At 45.2% G+C, this 19445-nt stretch overlaps 1 protein-coding gene across 1 annotated transcript; it reads left to right on the forward strand.

Moving 5' to 3' along the window:
- The first annotated feature begins 459 nt into the window (after positions 1-459).
- IL15RA (interleukin 15 receptor subunit alpha) lies at positions 460-18549 on the forward strand. The gene is made up of 7 exons (XM_032881701.1): positions 460-490; positions 699-893; positions 4958-5050; positions 7208-7411; positions 8991-9023; positions 15273-15345; positions 17967-18549. Exons 1-7 carry the CDS (start codon positions 460-462, stop codon positions 18136-18138), a joined length of 801 nt encoding a protein of 266 aa, XP_032737592.1. The 3' UTR covers positions 18139-18549.
- The last annotated feature ends 896 nt before the right edge of the window (positions 18550-19445 follow it).

The following is a 19445-nucleotide window of genomic DNA, read 5'->3' on the forward strand; positions in this document are numbered from 1 at the left end:
GACTGGGTGGGGAGGGGAGGGGAGGGAAGGCTTTCCTGAGCAAGTCATGTTCACGTTAGGAAGGATGACAGGAGATGGGCTGGGGAGAGCAGTGGGCATGGTGAGCGGCACAGGTGGTGGGGAGGGGGGCACTGAAGACCAGAGTGACCAGGGGAAGAGTAGCTGGGGGGCAGGTCCAGCAGAGCCTTGAAGACTTCTTGAGGATTTCAGCTTTTATTCTAAGAGCAGCAGGCAACCAGGAAGGAGTGAGTCATCCAGTGCACATTTCTGAAGATGACTGGCTGTATTAAGGAAGTAAATCAAAGGCTTTGGGGAGAACAGGCAGGGAGACCAATTCAAAGGCTATTGCTGCTTTCAGGCAAGAGAGCATAGAAGCTGGGCTGGGTGGTGCCAAAGAGACATAGATGGTGAGAGACTGATGGGGAGGGGAGGGAAGGGAAGGGAGAGGGATTTCCATGGATGGCTGCACAGTCCCTAGCCGTGCTGGATGGTGAGCACTTAAGATAAGGCTTCTAAATGATGAGAGCCCCTACTGAACATTTTCCACATGCTTAGAATCTGGGGTGTATCCTAAGGGGCACCTCACAAAGCCAGACCCTGGCTACAAAAGGCACCGAGTGCCACCCAGGTTGCCCTGGAGAACGCCTTCTGAACGAGCTGAGATGTGCTCATCCGCCGTCTTATCTGCACCCTTGCAGGCGTCACATGCCCTCCTCCCACGTCGGTCGAACATGCAGACATCCAGGTCAAGAGTTACAGCCTGAAATCCAGGGAGCGGTACACGTGTAACTCTGGCTTCAAGCGTAAAGCAGGAACATCCAGCCTGACGCAATGCGTGTTCAACAAGACCATGAACATTGCCCACTGGACAATTCCCAATCTCAAGTGCATCAGTAAGTAGCTATCCCTGCAAGTCTCTCCATGCCCCTTCCCAAAGCCACACAGAGCCCAACTGTAGTATGGGAAGCCCAGTGAGCCCATCTCTGGGGGACAAGATATTTGTGTTAAGGTCTGAAACTAAACAGACCTCTAAATGACTTGAAATGTTGTGTAGCCTCTAAACAACATCCCTGGGAGCTGGACATATGTAGGCTTTAGGGTCACACCATTTTGGCTTCCTTGAGCAAGGGTCTTAGCATCTTGGATGTCTTTGTCCCTCATCTAGAAAATGAACCCAACATGAACACTGTGTAAAGTGAAACCTGGTCAATATTAAGTCCAGCCATCCCTTATTTTGTTGCATTTTGCTTTATTGTACTTTACAGATAATTGTGTTTTTTATGAATTGAAGGTTGGTGGCAATCCTGCCTCATGCGAGTCTACATATGCCATTTTCCCAATAGTATTTGCTCACTTTGTGTCTCTGTGTCACATTTTAGTAATTCTCACAGCATTTAAAACTTTCTCATATTTGTTGTGGAAGCTGGGATCAGTGACCTTTGATGTTACTGCTGTCATTCCCTTGGGGTACCACAAACCACACCCACATAAGACGGTTAACTGAATCGATGGATGTTGTATATGTATCCTGACTGCTCCATGGCCGTCCCCCTGTCTCTCTCTCTCTCTCTCTCTCTCCCCCTCGGACCTCCCTATCCCCTGAGACAGAACAATATTGAAATTAGGCTAATTCATAGCCTTACGATGGCTTCTAAAGGTTTGTGTGAAAGGAAGAATCACATCTTCCTCTTCAAATCAAAACTAGGAATGAAAAGGTTAGTGAAAAAAGCATGTCAAGTCAAGATAGGCCAAAAAATGGGCCTCTTGTGCCAAGTTATGACTGCAAAGGAAAAGTCCTTGAAGAAAATTGAAGGTACTACTCTAGAGAAAACACAAAAGGTAAGTAAGCAAAACAGACTTGCTGGTGATATGGAGAAAGTATGAGTGGTCGGATGGAAGATCAAACCAGCCATGACACTCCCACAGGCCAATGCCTCATCCAGAGCAAGGCCCTCTCCTCAGTACCACGAAGGCTGAGAGAGGTGGGGAAGATGCAGAAGAAACTCTTGAAGCTCATGGAGGTTGGCTCATGCACTTCAAGGAAAGAAGCCATCTCCATAATGAGAGTGCAAAGCGAAACAGTCAGTTGTCCAGAAGATCTGGCTAAGGTAATTAGTGAAAGTTGCTACACTAAACAACAGACCCTCAATGGAGACAAAACAGCCTTAGTGTGGAAGAAGAGCCCATCTAGGACTTTCCCAGATGGAGAAGAGAAGTCAGTGTCTGGCTTCAAAGCTTCAAATGACAAGGTGACTGTCTTGTTAGGGGCTAATGCTGCTGATGACTTTAAGCTGAAGCCAGGGCTCACTGACCATTCAGAAAATCCCAGGAACCTTAAGAATGATGCTAAATCTACTCTGCTTGTGCCCTATAAAGGGAACAACAAAGCCTGGATGACAGCACATCTGTTTACAACATGGATTACTAAATATTTCAAGTCCACTGTTGAGAACCACTGCTCAGAAAAAAGGGTTCCTTTCAAAATATGGCTGCTCATTGACAATGAACCCGGTCACCCAAGAACTCTGATGGAGATGAAAACGAAATTAATATTGTTCTCATGCCCGCTAAAAAAATATCCCTTCTTCAGTCCCTGGATCAAGGAGTCATTCCAACTTTCAAGTCTTCATGTTTAAGAAATACATCCCATAAGGCCATGGTTGCCAGAGAGAGTGATTCTTCTGATGGATCTGGGCAAAGTAAATTAAGAACCTTCTGGAAAGGAGTCACCATTCCAGATGCCATTAAGAGCATTCATGATTCATGGGAAGAGGTCAAAATACACACCTTCACAGGAATTTTGGAGAAGTTGATTGCAGCCCTCATGGATGACCTTGAAGGGCTCAAGATTTCAGTGGAGCAAGTCACTGCAGAGGAGGAGGAAACAGCCAGAGACCCAGAATTAGAAGTGGAGCCCGAGGATGGGACTGAACCACTGTGATCTCATGATCAAACTCAAGCAGATGAGGAGTTGCTTCTTACAGAGAAGCAAAGAAAGTGGGTTCTTGAGATGGAATCTACTCCTGGTTAAGTTAACAACAAAGGATTTAGGATATTACATGAACTCAGTTGATAAAGCAGAGACAGGGTTTGAGAGGACGGACTCCAGTTCTGAAAGAAGTCCTACTATGGGTAAAATGCTATCAAACAGCACCACCTGCTACACAGAAATCATTCGTGAAAGGGTCAGTCACTGCAACAAATTTCATCAGTGTCTTATTTTAAGGAATTGTCACAGCCACCCCAGCTTCAGCAGCCACTCCCCTCATCAGTCAGCGGTCATCAATATCGAGGCAAGATCCTCCACCAGCAAAGATTATGATTCACTGAAAGCTCAAATGATGGTTCGCGTTTTTTAGCACTATTTTTAAATTAAGGTATATATACAGATTTTTTTAGACACTAGGCTATTGCCCACTTCATAGACTACAGTATGGTGCAAACATAACTTTACTATGCACTGAGAAATAAAAATATTCATTCGACTTGCTTTATTGCCACGTTTACTTTATTGCGGTGGTCTAGAACTGAACGCACAATATCTCTGAAGTATGCCTTTAAGATTATGGTAGTAAGAATTTGTCTACAAAGGGTGTGTGCTCACAGCATGCTTGCTTCCCAGAGAGCTTCCGAGTTTCTCCCTAGAAGAATTTATGGAAATTATTAGTGTTCTTTGTTGTTATCTACCCAGGGGAATGGGGGCTACCTAACTTGGTCACCCATGTCTGGTGTCTAGCCAGCACTCCAGAGCCCACGTGAGGGATGGATTTCAGAATCTATTTTTTCTTTGAACCATCCACAACTGGATGACTATGTCAGAAGCCAGCAATCTTGGAGTGGAAGTCAATGGTTATTTCCAGGAATACTAAGCCCCTTAGTCTAGTAAAATAAAGATTAACTCATGGTTTATTGCATATTTGGTTCGTGTCCAACTGCAAGCTAGATACTTTCTCATATATGTGAAAATTCTCAACTCCTCACTGGGGAAGTGGACAAAAGGGGTTGTTCTAGAGCAAACTCACTCTGCTGTAAGATTCCTTGAAGAGCCAGACTTTCTCACTGATTTTGTGTACTGTCTCCCGCACCTGGATGACACCATGCAGACATCAGAGGCAGGGCAAGGAAGAAGCCTTCTGTTTGTTGCAAAGGAATCGCTCAGCTGGGGGACATAGAGCCACATGACATCAAGTGGGATTGAAGTGATGAGCTAGCCGGGTAAGGACAGGTATGAGCAATAACACTCTGGCAATGACACACAGTGGACATCTTATTCTGTCCAGTCTGGACACCCACTGGTACCCGTAATCCAGGGGCAAAAACAAGGACTTTCCAGCAGCGGCAAAGTGACTGTTTCTTCAAAGTCCCAATTCCTTTGGGTGAACGAATCCAAAATAAAGAAGAGTTGGAGGCTCTGAATAAGTTGGGTGGTGGGGGGGGAAGCAAAGGGGAGAGACCTTGGATCTTTTAGAACTTTTAGACTTTTAGAACCTAAAGACTAGAGATCTTTAGGTTTTGTATAGTCCAAAGATTCCTCACCTTCTACCATTTATAACTCCCTCCATTACTTTTCCTAACCTCCTGTGCTTGGAATGCGGTTTTTTTTTTCCCTTACAAAACAACAGAATGTACTGAGTAATCATTTATTTTCCCATGTAAAAGACAGTATTCTAAAACTGAGTCAATCTCATTGATATTATTCTAACTGAAAATAACAAGACATTTGGTATGTGTGCAGTCTTTTCGAAAGGCTAGAAAAAGTTTGCTGTCTGTTTGCATTTGCATGGGAATTACAGACTGGGAAACACTGTGTCTTACTTCTTATGCTTCTGACCTATCCTGGGAAGCCAGATAGCTCTATTTTAAACTTATATATTTTCTTTTTATTTACATGTGGTTGTGAGGCACTCCAGGTTCCACCCCCAGGCTCATGAGTGCCATGTGGTTATCCTCTCTCTAGGAGACCCCTCCCTGACCCACCTAAGGCCGTCCTCCACAGAAGTGCCGGCAGGGGTGACCCCAGAGCCAGAGAGCACCTCCCTTTCTGGAAAAGGTAGGGATGTTGGAAACTTTTTAAGGACTCCCATTCCCTGCGACCACACGGGTCCCTCTGAGTCCCTCAGATTCTTGGACCACTGCTGGAGTTCCACAGCCAACTTAAGCAACAGAACCCACTTTTTATCAACATCAACATTAAATTTTACGTTAGCTTAATTTTCTCTTTTAAATCAAAGTTGCTTGATAGCTAGGTTTCAGTTGCACACAATTAATGATGACTCAAAATCCACTCCAAATATGCCGGATCAGCCTCAGACGCACTTCCTCATCAACACTGGGGAGGATCTGCAGATTTGCCTGCCCTGCATGTTAGCCTGCCGACATTCGTGGGTGCCAGTCGAAAACAGGGCGTTCCTCCTCCAGAGACCAAGGATGTTCTTACTTGCTTGCTTACTGACTTAGTTGGCTTGTTTGCCTCAATTCCCTCATCTCTGTGCCCCACAGGGGCAATGGGGTGTGTCTCCAAGATGCCCACACATCCAGCGGGCTGCTTCATGGCAGAGGAAGGCTGAGTTCAAGGAACTCGTGTATTTTTTTTTAAAGAATTATTTACTTATTTATTTATTTGAGAGAGGGAAAGCTCCTGAGTCGGGGAGAGGCAGAGGGAGAGAGAGAATCTCAAGCAGACTCCATGCTGAGCACAGAGCCCAATGACGGGCTCCAACCCAGGACCCTGAGGTCACCACCTGGGCCAAAAATCAAGAGCCAGACGCTTAACCACCTGAGCCACCCAGCTGCCCCAAGACACTGGAGTCTTTTATAACTAACTGACCATGTCTGCCCTTTGCTCCAAGGAGAGGCGCTGTCTCCACGTTCCAAGGCTATAGGAGTCTTTGAAAAGATAGTCCCAGGAAGGGCTGCCAGTGCCTCTGCTGACAAAGTGTACAGAAGCATGAGAGACCCATGCAGAACTGTTCCCCCAACGGTCCCAACTATGATCGCTCTGGTACAGGAGCACTGGGCAACGCTGCCAACGTTACCCATTTCCAGGGTCTTAGCTAATCTTCTATCCCCATTGCCTCAGCACTGACCTCATGTTAAGAAAATTTGAAGTCGTAGATGCTAATATCTTGGGACAGTGTGCCCTACATCCTAGGAAACCCTTACTTCACACAGACCTCCTGATCTTTTGTGTCCCATTATCCAGTGTGGCGTTTCCCCGCCCCATCTTCCCCTTCCTGTGCAGTCACAGTCACCCTGTGGCCGTGGGCTGCACTGCTCCCGCTCACCTTCCCTACAGCATGGCTTCCGAACCATGGACGCACACGGGGATCTCCCTGGAACTCTGGCGATCTGGGGAGCAGTCTGGGAATTAGGGTTCTAGAAGCTCCCCAAGTAACTCTTAGGGAGCCAAAGCTGAGAACCAACACTGAAGGGGAGATGGCGAGGCCAGAAGGAGGTTTCCTCCTGCTTAGTTAGGTAGTTCGTTGACTACAGACAGGAAGATGTGGCTGAGCGCTACCTACATTTAAGTTTGGGGTAATTCCAAAACCCCTTTGACCCAAGTCACAACTCATTCACCAACTGATGAGAATGATCAAGTGGTCTCTCCCAGCCTTGCCTTCGTGCATCGAACACTTGATGAGGTGAAAGTGTGCAGTCAGGATCTCAGGCGTGGGAGTGTGGTCTCCGACACAGGGTGACGTGGCCAGGGGCACGTGGGCGGAAATGCTCTGGGGGACCCTTCCTTCAAGTGTGCTAAGATTCAGTCAGGCCGAACCTCAGGCTTACCCTTATTCCAGAAGTTGTGTGCAAACATGCAAAAAAATAAAGAAAATCAGCACCCCGGATGTCTTTGGCAAATACAGTTACACTCGGGTTTTGAGAACAGCCTCTCACGGCGCCTCCAGAGCCTTCTCTACAACACAACCCCGGATCTACTCAAACCCATGGCGTCTTTAACTCAGGTGCACCACGATAAACAGCCGTGGAGCCTCTAGCATTCTGGAAAGTCCTGTGGCCATTCCAGGAGGATGAGTAGGTTTTACCCACATAAGGGATTTTTCCCAAAAAGCCACGGAGGAGTTCGCTGGGGGAGGGCTGGCCCATGAAGGACTTCACTAGAGCAAGTATTAAGCCCGCTCTCTTCTGGAGCTGAGCAGAGACACAATTCTAAACATTTATGTTCTCCATATCTTGCACTTTCCTACAGAGCCCGCTTTCACTTCCAAGTCAGACACCACAGTGGCCACAGTGGCCACAAAGTCCACTATGGTGCCGGGTTCCGGGCTGATGCCATCAAAGCCTCCTGCGGCAGGAACCACAGGGCCAATCAGTCCTGAGGCCTCCCAAGCCCCACCTCAGACAACGGCAGAGGCCTTGGAGCACACTCCCTCTGCCTCCCAGGAGACGCCAGGTTAGCACCGGCTTTGTGTGCACGAGGAGAAGTCACCCGGCCTTGGGCTGCTTCTGAGAGGCGGGTGGAGACCTGGAGGGCGCGGGACTGCACGGCGTTATACCATCGGATCCAAAGTCCGGACGACTCAGTTAACCCTCTGCCTGCTGCTCTGCTCTCTAACCTCTGTGCTCTGCCCTGGCTCAGCCCAGCTGGAAAAGAAAGTCCATCTCCCGGATGGGACAAGGCTCACTGTCTTGATCTACATGGCAGAGGCTTTGCCAGTCTGAGTAGCACCTGCTTCCTCCCAATATGGGGGACAGCGGAAGCCTTCTGCAATCTGGAGTCACAGTCTGTGGGATGGAAAAGCTCTCGGTAATCCGCATCTTCCCGAAAGGCCTATCGGATTCTTTGTGGCATGTTTTTCTCTGCTGTGATACCACTGATATAGTGCCCATGCTGTCTCTTTCATCCCCGTGTCTCGATCATTCCGTTCCTGGAAGCCTGGACCTCCCACCCTCCTTCCCCTGTTTTGCCCATCCCCCCACTCTCCTCCCCTCTCGGGCTGTCTCAGTTTGTTCTCTGCGTTTCTGGGTCTGTTTCTGCTTTTTTCTGTTTGTTCATTGATTTCATATTTTAGATTCCACATCTAAGTGAAATCATGTGGCATTTGTCTTTCTCTGTTGGACTCATTTCCCTTCACATAATACACTCTGTGTCCATCCATTGTTATCTCAAAGGGCAAGATTTCATTCTTTCTTGTGGCTGAGTAATACTGTGTACATACACACCACATCTTTACTCGTTCATCTCCTGATGGACACCTGGGCTGCTTCCATGTCTTGCCTACTATAAATAATGCTGCCGTAAACATAGAGGGCATGTATCTGTTCAGATTAGTGTTTTTGATTTCTTTGGGTAAGTACCCAGCAGAATTACTGAATCTATAGCTATTTCCATTTTTAGTATTTTGAGGAGCCCCCATACTGTTTTCCTCAGCAGCTGCACCAGCTTGCACTCCTACCAATAGTACACGCGGTTCCCTTTTCTCCACATCCTCCCTAACAATTGTTGTTTCTTGTCTTTTTGATTCTAGACATTCTCACAGGTGTAAGGTAATAAATATCTCATTGTGGTTTTACATTTGCCTTTCCCTGATGTTTCGCGTGCCTGTTGGCCATCTGTGTGCCTTCTTTGGAAAAATGTCTATCTGGTCCTCTGCCCATTTTTCATTGGATTATTTGCTTGTGTGTGTGTGTTCATGTGTGTTGAGTTGTATAAGTTCTTTACACATTTTGGATATTAACCCCTTATCAGATATGTCACTTGCAAATATCTTCTCCCATTTAGTAGGTCGCCTTTTTGTTTTGTTGATGGTTTCCTTCACTGTGCAAACAAAGGTCATATTTGCTTCTTAAGCATGACCCAGCATCTAAATAAATTACCCTTGTTCTCTGCTAAAGGGAATTTGGTTTTGCCAGCCATGCATCTCTCAAGGCTTTAGGATGGAAGCCAAACTGCCCCAAATTCTTCCTGCTTAATGAGAAATTAATGCCTTTAGGACTACAGCAATAACTGAGCTGTAATCTCTTCTCTGCAGGTACATATTCATATCATTCTCGAAGTATGACTGGTAAGTATGTTTGTTTATTTGTTTGTTTTCTTGTCCTAGCAGTGTTTATGCCCAGAGGACCTCCATTGCAGGGGGTGGGACCGTCCTGGTTTATGTGCTGCCCCAGCCTGGCCACCAGCAGCATCCCCTTCCACTCTAAAGGGTGTCTTGGTTTAGGTAGTAAGTTATAGGATCCCCCTACGTATGGGATTCTAACATGACTGCTTATTTCACTGTTGGGAGCTCTTCACTGTCAGGCTGCTGATGTGGGAACCAGAGAGCTGGCGCATCACAAAAGGGCCTCCTTCCACAAAGCCAGGCTAACTTGCATCCCACACTTACCAGAGAGCCACGAGCACATACTGCTGTCATTGCAACGATGCTGTCATTCTGTCATAAATTGCATTCAGCTTTCACATGGTGTTAGCATGACACGCTTCAAGCAAGACTGTCAGAGCTCTCAGTTGAAAACACTTCTTTTTACAGAAGATGTACACAACACTAAGGCTTGGAGAGAAGGTGAATGACCAGGGAGTGTGAGGAGGATTCGTAAGAATTAAAGAAAGAGAGGAAGAGAGGGGAGGAGAGAGGAAGGAAAGAGAAAGAAGGGAAAGAGAAATGCAATCATAAGAAAGAATCTAAGACTTTGGTCTGATAAGCAAACAAAACAAAATAAAAAAACCACCATAACTTTGTACAGACAAAAATCATATCTATTTTCTATTTACTAGTTTTCCTACTGGAGAATAACTCATTTTGTGGCTATATTTTATCTGCATCATGTGCCATCTAGGGGCACCTGGGTGGCTCAGTCGGTTAAGCGTCCAACTGTTTCAGCTCAAGTCATGATCTCAGGGCCACAGGATGGAGCCCCACATCAGGCTTTGTGCTGAGCAGGGAGCCTACCCAACTTTCTCTCCCTCTTCCTCTGCACCACGCCCACCCCCCATGTGCATGTTCATGCTCTTGCACTCTCTCGCTCTCTCTCCCTAAAAAAAAAAAAAAAAAAAAAAAAAGGTCAACCAAGTGGGTTCGGTCATTTCAGCAGCTAGTTGATTAGAACGGTTTTAAAATGATCAAAATGTATATGCAAAGGCAAGACATTAAAAAAAAAAAGCCCCTCTGGAGAGTATTTTCATGGAGAAACTGTGGGATTTAATGACAAGGACACTGAAACTCTAATATGTTTATCACTTAAGAGGCAACCAGCGAATACAGTAGCTGACCTAATTTTTCTCCTTATGTCACATATTACATTCAGCTTTCTACAAAGCTTTGCATTTTTTATTCATTTTTTTGAATTGGTAATATTTGCACAGGGTTTAAAAATTACAAATTACAAAAAGATATAGAGCGAAAAGCCCCATCTCAGACTGAAAAGCCGCTTGCAGGCAGAAAGCAACCTCTTCTACCAGATTTCTGTGCATCCTTTCAGAGAGTCAAGCAGCAAACAGCTCACAGAGGATGCATGATGCTAGAGGGGTATTGTTTTCACTGTTTTGTACTTTGTTCATTTTCACCTAGTGGTATCTCTTGGAAATCCTTCCTTATTGATACATTAAAACCACTTCATTCTTTAAAACAGCTACAAAATACCCTACCAGATGGATTTGCCACAATTTATGTAACCCCCTCTTTGGACATGTGACTCTTTACATCCTGTGTAAACATACAGACATACAGACTATGTTCCAGTGATTAATTGGAAAACCTATCATTTTGCTGTGTGCAAGTATATCTGTAGGATAAAACTCTACACCTAAAATCTGGAGGGCCACATTTTCTAAATAGATTTAAACAACGACTTTATTACGGGATATCATCTTATAATGTTTCTCCAGCTCATGACTTTCACTAGATTAAAATATCAGAAACTCTCTCCCAAATTCTGAAGTATGATGTCATAAACATTAACTCAACACCTGCAGTAGGCAAAGATAGTTCTGTGCAAGAAACTAGAAATACGAAGATTAAAAAACAAAAACAAAAAACTTTAAATCTTTCCTGTTACATAAATAAGATTTCCTTTCTCCAGGGTGCTTCAAGGTAAACATGTTAGCACCTACCTTAAAAGAGTGATCAAGTCATTGTTAGCAAAGAAATAAAAAATAACGATGAGTTATATTTCATTAGGTGTTATTTTAAGTTTTATCAGTGAGGAAGGTGTAAACTGAAATTAAAATCATGCTAGTTTTCTACAAACACTTAGTGATAGTATCTGCCAACTATGTCATAACAGTCCTGGCTACCTGAGACCCAAGAGTTTGCCCCTGTTGGGTACAAGCAGCAGAGACACTAGCTGGCTCCTTGGGCATCTGCAGGTGCTGCCATTTCTGCACAAATAAGCAATCAGTGGACCCTGTTCGTAAGCAAATATAGATACTTTACCATAGCGATCATTCAGCAAATGTTAATTAACTTAATATTTTCATCAGCCCCTTGATAACTACTGATGTCATTTCTTAAAATGAGTCACATGAATGATTATCGCAACTTCTAAAAGCTGGTTTTTTTTAGTTCAACAGAAAATGGTATATAGTAGATGCTCAATAAATAGTAAATGAGCATGCGAATGAATACATCAATTTGAGGACTTCAACATTTTAATAAAGGTTTAGGAAGTAGGATTCATCATTTCGGTGTCTTCAGTATCTACAGGCTCGCTCGCCAGCCTTTTTTTTCTTGCAGATTTTATTTATTTATTTTAGAGAGCAAGAGCATGAGCAGGGGGAGGGACAGAGAGGGGAGGGAGAGGGAAAGAATCGGAAGCAGACTCCCACAGAGTGCAGAGCCCCCTACAGGGCTCGAACTCATGACCCTGAGATCATGACCTGAGCCAGAACCAAGAGTAAGATGCCTAAGCAACCAAGCCACCCAGCGCCCCTGGCAGCCCCTTTAATCAATAATTAAGCGATTCCGCGATTCCAATATCCGCTCTCTGATCTTTGACTAGGGCTACTCCGGAGGACTCCTGGCTGTAAAGTAAAAAGCCGGAAAGTCACCTATGACAGTGTTTACGTTGCCATGTTCATTTAAGACACTAGGAGAGGAGAGTTAGTTCTTCAAACTGTGTTATACGGCTCATCTTTCATATCTGAAATAAATTCGCTGCAGTTGATATGCTCAGTCTTTAAAAGGAGCTAGCTCGACGTTATATCATTCATCTGTTTATTCAGTACAGTTCTCACGCTGGGCCAGGTTGGTTCTAAATTGCAACAAAATGAAGATTTCTCATTGAGAAGCAAACGGCACATCAAATGTACTTTAACTTATGGACTGCGAATGGTTTCGCTCAATCAGTTAGGTATTTACCGAGTACCTACTCGGAACCCAGCACTTACGATGTGCTTAGTGCTGTAAGAGACAGACAAGAAACACTGCCCAGGAACAGCAATACTCTTACTTCAAAACCGACCTCACCAGAGACAGGCACTCCAGCCCTCAGAAACAGCGCTCCCCGGCTGACCTAGTTTACAGGTACTGCTAAGAAATGGTCACCAACGCCCACCCACTCCACCCCCGCCGCCATGTTCTCAGAGGACCTTTTCATCGTTCACACTGAACAGTGGCCACTGACTGACTCGGCCACTTTCTTTGCTTTAGACCCAACACATACGGCGGGTTGAAGTCCAGGTGGAAAGCTACTGGCCTTTCTCGCCCTCCTGAGCAATAATCCATTTTTTCTCCTTCCTCCCCCCAGACTCAAATCCTCCTCTCTTCTCCTCTGGCTCACCAAACCTCTCTCTCTTCCTCCTTCTCCAACCCATGCCTCCCCTGGGAAACACAAAGGATGGGGAACTTGCCAGTTGATTTGTTCACCTGGTATCTTAGTGATTTTGGTTTCAGTGTCTTTATTCAGTTTGCCTGGATGTAATGGAGGAAGAGGCCAAGGTATGAGTTTGCCCCTGGGTTCAAAGTGCTCCCTCACATCGTTGGCTCAGGAACCCTCCTCTCTCTGGAGTCGGGAGCCTGCAGGCTTGGTTCTCATTCAGGAGAAACAGGAAGAGGCATTATGAAAGCAAAACTATAGTTGACAGGAATCAGCCTTTTCCAATAAATCCCTCCATGAACAGTAAACGCATGCCAAGCTGATTAGTCAATGGAAGAGACTGTTTACCCAAGGGTACACCATTCCTAGGAAGTATTTCTGGTTTTTAGTCATAATGATCACTAATGTTAAGTCTGAAAACCCAAAAACATTCTTCACTAATTTGCCATGCTTCCTTGTTATTTCCTTTGGGACTTTTCTATTCGTGTTTATATTTTCTTAGGCACAGGTAGTTTCATCTTGACAACTCTACTCTTTCCTCTGGTGACAGCACCACTTCAAAAATATCAGAGAAAAAGCAAACTTTCTAAAAGAGAAAATAAAGATTATCTACAAGCCCACCATTACTTAATACATTGGTATCTATTCTTCAAGGCTGCCCTGTGCTACAGGCACACGCATGGCTTACTGGAGATTATTTTTTGGTTCATGTTTCTCTCAGTCAGTTTTTTTTTTTCCACTTAAGATATTGGAGACATCTGTCTGTGTTAATATATTCATTTTATAATTTTAAAAAGTTGGATGATAGTCCAATGTATGGGCAGACTACAGTTTAATTAATTTTCTTTTTTTTTTTTAAGACTTTATTTATTTATTTGACAGAGAGAGATCACAAGTAGACAGAGAGGCAGGCAGAGAGAGAGAGAGAAGCAGGCTCCCTGCCGAGCAGAGAGCCCGATGCGGGACTCGATCCCAGGACCCTGAGATCATGACCTGAGCCGAAGGCAGCGGCTTAATCCACTGAGCCACCCAGGCGCCCAATTAATTTTCTATTAATAAGAGATTGAGATTAACATTTTACAAATTGTTTGAAACAATACTTCCGTGAAAACGCCTGGTGTATTTGCCCATTTCCTTGGAATCAATCCCTAGAAGTGGGACTAGAGAGTCAATGGGTATGGTCTTCTCAGAAGCTGTCGGTTTATGTTGTCAACTGCCCTTGGGAAAAACGGTACCACAGTCAGACCCCAGCCCCCAAATGTTCAGGGTTGTCCTCTCTCGTGTAGAGCAGGTGACTGTCTGCAAGGAGGTTTCACAATAAGGAGGCAAATTGGCCAACTCTGCCTGGAGCTCATTAGGATGCAAATGTTTTCGAAATAGGTTCACCATGCCTGCAGGCTAGCCCTCTGGCTTCCACACAGAGATCCCACGCTTCCTGTCCTGTCTAATCTCAAATGCCCTGCGGCTGCTGGCCTCCTACACACAAGTACTCCCACCCCTCTAGGCTGTTCCTTTCTTCCTTTTTTTTTTTTTTTAAGATTTTATTTATTTGACAGAAAGAGAGAGAGAGAGATCACAAATAGGCAGAGAGAGGGGGAAGCGGCTCCCTGCTGAGAAGAGAGCCCGATGCGGGGCTCGATCCCAGGACCCTGAGACCATGACCTGAGCTGAAGGCAGAGGCTTAACCCACTGAACCACCCAGGCACCCCCAGGCTGTTCCTTTCAACTGAACCCAAACAGAATCTTTCCCCTCTCCTAAGCCACACTGCCTTACTCTCCTCTTATCCCTAATACCTTTTACCTCCTCTCTCTTCTTACCACTCTTCCTCCGCCATAAATAGTGGCCAGTAAAAAACCAATAATGATGGGGATGCCTGGGTGGCTCAGTCGGTTAGGCGTCCTACCCTTGATCTCAGCTAAGGTCTTGATCTCAGAGTCATGAGTTCAAGCCCTGCATTGGGCTCCATGCTGGGCATGAAGCCTACTTAAAAACAAAACAAAACAAAAAAGATGAAATTGGAAGAAACATGGCACCGAATGCTATTGTTTCTCAATCGAGACTCTGTGAAGTTGAAGGAAAGGGGGAGGCTGACCCACGGACAACTATTTTCTGACTTTGGATTTAGCAGCGGACCTGGTTTCCCATCCACATACTCCCAATCCCAGCCTGTGAACTCCGAGGCCTTTACTTTCCCCTCTTGTCCCATCCCCGTGTCACCCTGGCCAGGAAGGATGGATTAGGAGGGGGGATGTGGTATGACCTGAAAGGGGATGGTTTGAACTGGCGGTATCGGCGGGAGAAGAATGAGTTTTCTGCCCAGAAGCAGTAAGTGGGACTGTGTGGACCTCCAGAAATGTTAATAACAGTCAGCTGGCTGGGAGGGCCTGTGGATCGCTCTGCAAGACTGTCAGCTGTGAAGAGTTTTCAGATTCTTAGACATTCTCACTCCTGCTGCTGGGACTCTCCACGTGCGTGACAGCTCAGGTCTGTTCTCTTGCAGAGGTGATCGGGACCATACTCGCTGTGGTCTGTGCAGTGGTGGTGGTAATTGTGGTCTGTTACCGAAAATTGAGGTGAGTAGTGCGAGAATCACACTGGATGGGAGTCTTCCTTCCTTCCCAGAAGAGAGCATCATCATGATTCCGCTGTCCAACCGAAGCAAGACCCTCTTTCCTGGCTTCTGAGGCTGGCTGTCAGGCTCGCCCTCTCCTGTACTGACCAAAGGGAGAGCCGGCCCTGGGAGGCCCTCCAAGGCCACCCCCTGGAGACAGGGCAGCCAGAACCTAACTGGTGACAAGGGGCTGCTCTACCTCAAGGAAAGAATTTTCTTTCCTTTTCAGAAGGAAAGAACCTACCCAATAACCAATCTGATGGATATGCAATTGCTACAGTACAATCATGAATATATTTTCTTGAACGTACTCATTAAAGATAGGGATACTTTCTTATTTATGCACTCATTCATGTCGGCCTGACTTTTGTATTTCTAATCGCTGAAATTCTTCCTTCACCACTGGTGATGAGAAGACCGTTTCTGCCACTTGCTAAAATTTCAGTTTTTGTTATTTTTCTAATCTTGAGGCATTTTTATCATCTTCATTAAAGCCTTAAATGACATATTAGCCTTAATTTCATGCTTGTACCAATTAGAAACCAGTAACCAGCATTCTGTGTCCATATGGCTGTTCCGGATCCATTCTCAGCATCGTACAATGAACAGCAGAAATCCGATTTGTTGAAACAAAACTTTTAGTTGCTTGTTATAAAGAAGTTTTTTCTAAACATACCAGTATAAGGATGATACCCTTCTTCAAGCCTCACTTTGGCAAAACGAATGTTCCATGAAATGCCACTGTGAAGCCGAAATGAAAAAGTCATCTAAAAATTCACATCCATCTTTGAAAGCTGTTAATACCATCCCAACTGAAAGATATGCCATAAACCTCATAGATCATTTAGAAACAAACACACTAAGGTTGATGTGTGACTTGGAAATCTGTGAAAACGGTCCCCCAAATGCTAAAATGTTGGCAAAATTTAAAAATGACTTTTATAAGGACTTTCAAAGTGTCATTTTAACTAAATTTCCACATGAGATGTTGTATTTGGAGTTACGTTCTTAAGAGATTATAGTGACTATATTCATTGATTTAAAAAAAACGCACACCATCTTTCTTAAGCATGAGATGTTAAAAGTAGAATCTTACAAGAATTTGTAAATTTGGTATGTTTGGCCAATAAATACGCTGATAAGATGAAAATAACAATATTCACTCACTATAGTAAAGAAATATTGAGAAATATACCTTTAAGAATTCGTAAACCTGAAAAGCAGTACTTGGTCATTTGGTGAATCGATTCTTTGCTGTAAACTTCTTTTTTACAGATGGGTTATTAGGTAGGTTGGTCATTCAACAGACTGGCTTTCAGCGAATCATTTTCAGTACACTGGCCTAGAGTTCCGACTATAGCTCAGCTCTCCCTCCACGGAGCTCAATGCGTTTATGTACTTGGTAATTGACAGCGGCTGACACCAAGGAGCCTATTAGTTTCAGGTGTAAATCCCACTGATTCAGCATTTTCATGCATCAGGAAATGATCCCCATGAGAAGGCTAATTACTGCCAGATGCCACACAAAGTTATCACACCATGATCGACTATATTCCCTGTGCCGTACATGACAGCTTTGTGGCTTACTTATTTTGCAACCAGAAGTTTGTGCCTCTGAATCCCCTCCCCCATTTCACCTGCCCCCCCTCCCCCATTTCACCTGCCCCCCCAGCCCCGCCCCTCTAGCAATCACCAGTTTGTTCTCTGTACGGCTTGTTTTGTTTGTTCATTTCTCTTTTTTAGTTCCACAAATGAGTGAGAGCATATGCTATTTGTCTTTCTCTGTCTGACTTATTTAACTTAGCACTCTACCCTCTAGGTCAATTCATGTTGTTGCAAGTGGCAAGATCTCATTATTTTTTATGGCTGAGTAATATTCTATCTTGTATATATACTTCTTTTTTTAAATCCATTTCTCTATCGATGGACACTTAGTTTGCTTCCACATCTCGGCTGGGGCAAATAACTCTGCAGTGAACATGGGGAGCAGCTCTCTCTTCCAATTGGTGGTTTTGTTTTCTTTGGCTTCAAAGTACTTACTTTGAAATGTCTTAAAGAGTTGTCTGTCCTCAAGAGGTAGATGACAAAACCCAAGGAAGAAACTGCCGACCCAGATACTCGGGGCCTAAAAGCACGAGTCCTTCAGTGACAGGGAGACACGTGGAATTAAGATGTTCTGCCTTCACCACCTTGGTTGCTCAGGGACTGGTTAATAGACTGGTTTCTTTAAACACATACCAAGTACCAAGAACGGTTTTAAAAGCTTTATGACCATTGCATCATTTTTAGCAAGATGATCGTGTCTGGCTTTGCCGGGCTCCCGGTTACTCTCTCCTTTTTGTTCCTGCCTTTTGAACTACAGCTTTTTAGCAGTGGACTGGGAAAGAGGGGGTATGCTGCTCCGACAGCACGGGGAATCTCTGACGGATGAGTGGCTTAAAATACTAAAGTAAGATTTCAATGCCAGCCCTGAATGGAGGTGAGCTAGGCTTTCCCCATCTGAGTGTTCAACAGGAACCGTCTGTTCACTCGTGTTGAGGGCGACCCTCTCTTTTCAAAACCTGTGAATGATCTGCTTTACAGGCACACTGTGCAGACACCCAGTGTTGAAATGGAAAGCATGGAAGAGATGCCAATGACTAGGGGAACCAATGGCAGAGAGGAGGACGCAGAAAACTACCCACACGACCTAGGACGCTCCAGGGAGAGACTGAGGGCAGCAGAGGCTGGAACGAAGGCACCGACCCTGCCCTAGCCAAAGAGGGCCTGGAAACAACTCAAGATCTTGGGTGCCAGCAGAGAGCCCGTCGGGATGATAAGGCAGATGTCTTGGCATCATTGTATCGATGGTGCCCAGCCAAGACACCTCCTAGGCTGTCCAGGCTCAGGATGGATGCTCGGGACCCACCCAGCCCAGCCTCGGGTGCAGGGCTGACTTCCCCTGATCCCAGCAGCTGAAGCTCTCCTGGCAGTGGCTGAAAGCCTCGGCTTTCCCTTTATTTCATGTGACACTTATGCAGGATAGCTTAGCAGCCAGACCATTCTGCCCCTCATCCTGACTTGAAGTTTACAGAGAAAAGAAAAATGCCTGAGACGCTAAGACAGTTAGGTCCCTCCTACTGGCTTAAGAGAGGTCTACAAGGATGACAAGAGCGTTGGCAGCTCCGAAACGCTACCCCCCAATTGAGGTGCGAGCATGAACTGGAAGGAAGCAGAGAGGTATCGTGCTGCGTGAATCCACTCGATTTAAGGATCCAGAAGGAAGGAAATGGAACGCGGGGACAGTTCCCATGTATATGCTTTCTATTTATACTCCCTATCCATTATATCTACATATTTTATATAACTGTTATTTTGAAACTCTGCCTTGTATAAACAAAATATCTATTTTCAATACAAAAAAAAAATTCACTGAAAGAATCACTGAGAAGAAATGTGTGACAAATAAAAGAGAAGAAAGAGTGGGAATGCAGAGTCCCAAAATGGCTGAGTTTGGCTTTTTTTTCTAAAAGGAGAAAAATAATTTAAAAAATAAAATAATAAAATAAAAATCTTGCCTAAAACTGGATCCGATCACAGTTTTGGAGAATCTCTCATAAGATTTCCCCGTGAGAGGCAACAAGTGGCAGGGCGAGGGAGTGCCTCGCACACACACCGTGTCTTTCCCTACACTGTTCTAATAATAATAATAAATGTTCTAACATTTATTTACAAAATCGGAGCCTCATCCCACCTCCTCATTTTATAGATGAGGAAGCTGAGGTCTATGGAGGTTGACTTGCCCAGGGTCCCACGGCTCAGTTAATGCGGGGCTGGGCAACATTTAGGAAGGGCGATGGGGCGGCAGAGGCGCAGCCCCAGCCAGAACCCAGCCGTGAGCTGCCTCGCGCACAGCCGGGGGCCGGGGGGGGGTGGTCAGGGCCCCTCACAGGCCTTTGGAAAGTGGGACCCCAGCTCGGCGGCCATCCACGTGCCACCAGCAGGCTCAGCTTGCCAAGGGCCATTCCCTACTAACTTCTTCACATCATCAATCTCTACGGTTTCATCAAAATCGAAGGAAGG

Source organism: Lontra canadensis, unplaced genomic scaffold, assembly GCF_010015895.1.
Source record: "Lontra canadensis isolate GAN:19392208 unplaced genomic scaffold, GSC_riverotter_1.0 scaffold76, whole genome shotgun sequence".
Classification (NCBI taxonomy): domain Eukaryota; kingdom Metazoa; phylum Chordata; class Mammalia; order Carnivora; family Mustelidae; genus Lontra; species Lontra canadensis.

Excerpts from the sequence above, each read along its gene's own strand:
- IL15RA (XM_032881701.1), top strand. The coding sequence starts at position 460 with ATGGCTGCACAGTCCCTAGCCGTGCTGGATG. Across the intron at positions 894-4,957 it reads TCCCAATCTCAAGTGCATCA|GAGACCCCTCCCTGACCCAC; the intron begins GTAAGTAGCTAT and ends TCCTCTCTCTAG. Across the intron at positions 7,412-8,990 it reads TGCCTCCCAGGAGACGCCAG|GTACATATTCATATCATTCT; the intron begins GTTAGCACCGGC and ends TCTTCTCTGCAG.